The sequence below is a fragment of the Gallinula chloropus genome, assembly GCF_964237585.1.
Source record: "Gallinula chloropus genome assembly, chromosome: 28".
Lineage (NCBI taxonomy): Eukaryota > Metazoa > Chordata > Aves > Gruiformes > Rallidae > Gallinula > Gallinula chloropus.
Genome location: NC_140113.1, coordinates 3998371 through 4004080, shown reverse-complemented (window position 1 = coordinate 4004080; position 5710 = coordinate 3998371). Strand labels below are relative to the sequence as shown.

At 61.3% G+C, this 5710-nt stretch overlaps 1 protein-coding gene across 1 annotated transcript; it reads right to left on the bottom strand.

Annotated features, from left to right (window-relative positions):
• Nucleotides 1–1804: 1804 nt before the first annotated feature.
• On the bottom strand, nucleotides 1805–4173 carry GDF1 (growth differentiation factor 1). Its single transcript, XM_084276278.1, has 2 exons — nucleotides 3719–4173; nucleotides 1805–2785 (listed from the first exon to the last, which is right to left on the bottom strand). Exons 1-2 carry the CDS (start codon nucleotides 3996–3998, stop codon nucleotides 1947–1949), a joined length of 1119 nt encoding a protein of 372 aa, XP_084132404.1. The 5' UTR covers nucleotides 3999–4173; the 3' UTR covers nucleotides 1805–1946.
• Nucleotides 4174–5710: the final 1537 nt, after the last annotated feature.

The following is a 5710-nucleotide window of genomic DNA, read 5'->3' as shown; positions in this document are numbered from 1 at the left end:
GGTGGCCCCTAACTTTCAATGATGAAACCATGCAGCATTCATTAAAACTTAGTCTGATTGTATAAATGTCAAGTTTATTACTTCTTTTTAAACACAGACTAGTACAAAAGTGGGGGTGTGCATAGTGTACATGGGGAAGCATCATCCATGAGAGCTGGCCTGGGCCCTGCTGCTGTCCCCCCGTGCCTGGGAGCCAGAGAAGGCGGGATGTGAGGGGATGGTGATGTGCCCCAGGCCTGGCTCAGCTGAGCTGGGCCTGGCACCACCCTGGCTCTCAGCTCCTTGCAGCTGAGCCCCTGGCATGGGGACCCTGCGTCTGCCACAGTGTGGGTACCATGGGACTAACACTGAGAGGTTATCACAACCCTGCCCCTCCTACACGGGGAAGAAATGGCTCCTGCTTGAGTGAAGCCCTACTCTAAGCCCTTAGGACACTGAAGTGCTTGAAATGGGGTTCAGGGTGGCTCTTGGGGGGGCTGGAGGAAGGAGGCGCTGGCCTGCCCCCAGCTCCCCGTAAGCCAAGGCCCAGCTGAGCACGAAGACATCAGTGCATGACACAGCCAAAGAAGGGGAGCTGCTGCAGGCTCAGGGTGCAGCGGGGGGCCCAGGATGACAGGTCCTCTGCAACCCCAACAGTGGTTAAACCCTGGGTGCCTCCCCACAGGGTGAAGGCCCAGCTGGGCCTGGTGCTCCTGGGACACAGAACAACACAGCAACGGCTGCGGGTGGCACGTTCACAGTAACAACAAAGGACAACAGAAGAACTGACAGTAACTCGGGCTCCTGGTCTGCTCCTTTGCTCTTCCCTCCCCCCCCCCCAAACAAAGCTGCAGGAGGACAGGCAGGTCTCAGCCCAGCCTGGGGTGGAGATGCTCAGCCCAGCTGCCTGTGCTGAAGGTGGCAGCTCCTGGGTGGGCAACTGGTCGCTGCTGCTCAGAGGAGACAGTGAGAGGGCAGCGCTGGGCTCTCCCTGCCCCCCCCAGCACTGCTCCCTCGGGCTGGTGACAGGAACACGTGGAAACACACGGCCAACACCCCAACCCAAGTGTCCCCACGCTGCACAAGCGCAGCACCCAGCACACCACAGCCTGACGGCTGCACCGAGCTGCCGCTGCTCGGCTGCCATCTGGTGATGCACGGACAGACAGACACCCCCTCCTCCCCACCCCAGCACTTCGCAAATGAGGTAAATGAACCACTCCCTCCCCACAGTCTGGGAGGGACCAAGCTGCCACCACCACACACCCCCCCCATGCCCCCCAAGTCAGGGCACCGCAAGCTCCTTCAACCTCTCCCAGCCACAGCTCCCCCCCCCCTCCGTGTGCCGCAGCCCCCCCACCCCTCCAAGTAACCCACACACAATAACTGAGGCTCAGGCCTGAGCACCCCCATGAAGAAAGAAACATGGACAGGAGTCAGTCACAGCACCGCAGCGACACATCTCAGGCCAGGACATCATCCATCTGCCTGCAGCAGGACAGCAGCCACACCAGCCCCTCCTCCCAGCACTGCAGGGCTCCACCAGCACTGTGTCACCAAAAAAAGCCCCTTCTCTCTGCACTGAGCCCCAGCAAGCAGCCAAAAAGCTCAAGCCCCCCTCCACTGCTCTCCTGTACCAGTTCCTCACTGGCAGCAGCTGCTTGGCCAAGCACACAGGGACTGGGATTCACAGCCTGGTGCTGCTTTTGCCCAGGGGGAACCGAATAAACCAGCATCAGACTCGATCATCATCCCATACTAAGCTGCTGGCCACAAGCAACAGGGTGGGGCCTGAGCCCCCACCTCTTCCTCCCTCACAGCACCACCAATGATCCCTCCATGCCAGACCTCCTCCCCAGCAGCCCCAGGGGCGACTCCCCCACTCACCCCAGCACAGGTCCTGGACACCAGCACAGAGGGGATTTAACACACTGGGATTTATTCCATCACTGATCCCGGCCGCTCCGCTACCTGCAGCCACACTCATCCACCACCATGTCCTCGTAGTGCCGCAGCACCACGTTGTCGTTGTTGTCATAGTAGAGGATGGAGATTGGGGAGAGCCTGACGGGGACGCAGCAGGGCTGGGGGGTCCCCTCAGGGTCCAGTGAGTGCACCATGGTCTGGAGGATGGCGTGGTTGGTGCTGTTCAGCTCGGCTGTCAGTGGAAAGGGACACTGGCCCAGGCAGTAATTGGCCATGTAGCCCTGCGGAGCGATGATCCAGTTCTCCCAGCCCACGTCGCTGAAGCTGATGTAAAGGCGCCGGGGCTTGCAGAGGTTGCTGGGAGTGACAGGGGTGTAATGAGCACTTCTCCTGCTCCGGGAAGCCTTGCACTGCTCCTGGCTGAGGGTCACCACCACGAGAGAGGTGTCCAGGAAGGAGTTGATGCTGGCACAGAGGCCCTGTGGCCCTCCCATCCCCAGGCCTGATGCCTCCCCCCTGCTGCCGCTCACTGAGATCTCCAGGATCAAGCCCAGGTTCCTGCTGTAGGTTCTCCAGTCCTTCGCCACCTCGCTCAGGTTGAAGAGCAGAGACTTGTGGAGCTGGGCGAAGGACCCTTCCACCAGCAGCTTCCGGCCGCGCTCGCGGGACGGCATCCCCCGTAGAGAAAGCTGGGAGGTCTGGTAGAGCCTCAGCTCAAAAGCCTGGCCCTGGCCAGAGGTGTGGTAGGAGTTGTGGCTGAATTTGATCTCCAGCTGAGCCATCGTCAGGCGCTCGTCCTCCTCCAGCACGGAGAGATTAAAGTACAGCCGCTTCTGCAGACACAGCAGCTGCTGGGGCTGCCTGTCATGGACAAAGTGGCCTGACAAAGAAGGAGAAATAGAGGTGGCGGCGGTTGAAACCCTGATCCGAGTGGGATCAGCCTCCCAGCACTCCCAGGGTACAAGGGTATTCTCTTTGCTGCGCAGCGAGACGAAGGTGGGGCTGGGGGAGGCCGGCGGCCCAGCACAGCCACAGGCCCTGGCTTGAGCTGACAGCGGGCTGATGGCACGGCCTTCAGACAGGGCTGGAGGAACAACCAGCAACCTGGGCTCCCTCCTGCAGCACCGGGATGCGACAGCCATTCCTCTTCCTCTACTTAACATCTTGGGGAGGGGGTTTTCTCCATCTGCCCCTGGTACAGGGAGTGGTTGTGGGTGCCGGTCGTTTGGGACAGGCTTTGGGGGGAAGGAGGGGAAATAGCAGCTGATGCCTTCAGCACCTTAGGAACCCCTACACTGCGGCCCCGGGTTTCCATTGGAAACCTGGAATCCCAAAGAAGAACAAGCCAAACAGCTCCCAGAGAACTGAGAGCTGAAGTGGCTGGATGTGCTGTGCAGTGAGCCCGAGGCATGAGGACAGAAAGGGGAAGGGATGGAGGGGGGGGGATACAACACACAGCCAAAGGGCTGAGCACCCCATGCCCACCCTAAGCTCGGTGCTGGTCCTCCCGTGCTGTGCCCACCACCCCACCGGGTCAAATCAGGCCCCAGGGATCACAGCAGCACCCCTGGGCTGCAGGAGGTGACCCCAGGAGCCTGACAGAGCTCCACACCCTCATCCCACACACACTTATCTACAGCACCCAGAGTTTACAGCAGAGATCCCTCCCTCCCTCCTGCAGACCGGGGCTCAGTGCCCCCCCAGCCTCTCCTGCCTCCACCAGGATGCTCAAGGGAAGGGCTATAGAATCTCCCAACTCCAGAGAGCAGAACGGCTCCCAAAAGGCAGGACCCAAACCAGGGTGTTTCTGTACCTCGGTCAGGGAAGACGCGGACGATGTTCCCAGGGACGTTGAACTCCTCCACCCGACAGCCATCGGCCGGGTTTGTGGCAGGCAGAGTCCTTCTCTTCTGGAAGATCCTCCAGAGCACGGGCGGCACCGGGATGGGGCTTTTGGGGCTGGGCTTGGCGCTCAAGCCCAGGGATTTTAACAGCAATCTCTCCTGCAGACCGATGTCTGTGCCCAGGGCCAGGCTGAGGAGAGCCCAGGCAAGGCCAGCCTGAAACCCGGCGTGTGCTGGGAGAAGCCACATTGCTCCTCTCTCCTTCCACAGACAAAGGGCCCGGGCTGGGGGCCTGAAGCCCAGGGGGGTGTTGATTGCCTGATTGGAGCCTTTGATCCCGTTAGTGCTCAATTAGCACCGAGGGATTCCCAGGATTGGGCGGAGGGTGTGAGCGTCCACCAGGTTTAACCCTTGGAGGCTGCAGGACAGACGGACGGGACAGCTCCTGCCTCTGAGCCCCCACATGCTCCCCACATCCCTACACCACCCGGGTCCAACCACAGTGCCAGGAAAGGACAGATGGACGGACGGCTCTTCCCCCATACAAGGCTGTTGCCATCCCACCCAGAGCCAGGGAGGGACAGAGATCAGCATCTCCTCTTCCTCCCTCCTCCCAAATCACAGCATCTGACACCTCCCTCTAAGCCCATCATCACCCTCAGCACAGCCAATCTCCCTGCCACACAAACACCCCCCTGCCCAGCGACACAAAAAGCCATCAGCACCCAGCACCCACCCAGGGCAGGGGGTCCCTGTCCCAGCCAGGTGGAGGGAGCCCTGTGCCCCCCAGTTTGGCAGCCCTTCTCCAGCCATCACAGCCCCACTGCGGGCAGCACAGCCGGTGTCACACACACAGCACAACCCCACACACGTGCTGCTGGGCACTGCTGGCAGCCCGGCCCCACACCCTCCCTGCCCCAACCCTGCTCACAGGGAGCTGGAAGGGGCTGAGGATCTCAGTTCCCACCGTTTCCTCCTTCCTGCAAACCCCACTTGAAAGCCACAGAACCAAAGCACAGGACTCCCCCTGACCCCTGCCAGGCCAGGGGGGAGGGGGGCAGATCCTGCCACAGCACAGGACCACCAGCCCAGTCACACTGTTTACTGAGGAACGTTCCCCAGATCACACAAGGAGCCCAGAGTTGAGTCAGTACAAGAGACAAAACAGGACAAAACAGAACATGGACCCAGCAAGTAACGCCCTCTCCAGTGCCTGGAATTAATGCCCGGATCCCCCTGCCCCCTGGGAAGCAGCTTCCCTTCCCAGGGAGCACACAGAGCTGCGGGTCCCAGCCCTGGGAGACAGGCTTGGCCCCGGGGATGGGAGTTCCCAGCCCACCCTGGGGACCCTGTGAGGCTCAGGGCCGGCACTGCCTGGAAAACCAACATGGAGCAGAAACCATTTGTTCCTCCCTTGAGCACGCAGATGCTGCAGGGTGAGGGTCCAGAGATGCTCAGCAGGGCTAGGACGGACTTTTGGGGTGACTCTCACACTCACATCACCTTTTTAAGCAAATCAAACCTCCCAGCCCTCACCCAGCAGGGCAGGGAGCTGGGAAGGTGCTCCTGGGCTGGGTTTCCAGGTGGAACTGGCCCGGGAACTGCGCTGTGCCTCCCGACACACGGGCAGCTCTGTGCCAGTGTCATTGGGCTCCCCTGACCCGATGCTGATGGAGGGGAGGACGCTTCCCTCAAGGGTTCCGTGCTGGGTCAGAGGAGCCTTCAGGGCTGAGGAGGGGCTGGCTGGAGGGTCCAACACCACAGACAGAGGAAACCACAGAGCGACCGAAAGCAGCCGAGGGACGGAGCGATGGGAGAAACACCAGGGGACCTAAAGCCAGCTCCAAATCCTACCTGGACCAGCACAGCCACCGGCCTCCCAACCGAGCCCGCGCGGAGCGGCTACGGAAAGAGCGCCGGCATCGCGTGGAGCCCGGGCAGAGACCAGCCCCAGGAGAGGC

What these genes read in the sequence shown, in the direction of transcription:
- GDF1 (XM_084276278.1), bottom strand. Translation starts at nt 3,998, where the DNA reads ATGTGGCTTCTCCCAGCACACGCCGGGTTTCAGGCTGGCCTTGCCTGG. An exon ending in CCGCGTCTTCCCTGACCGAG is followed by an intron (nt 2,786 to 3,718) that starts GTACAGAAACAC and finishes CTTCTTTGTCAG; the next exon opens with GCCACTTTGTCCATGACAGG.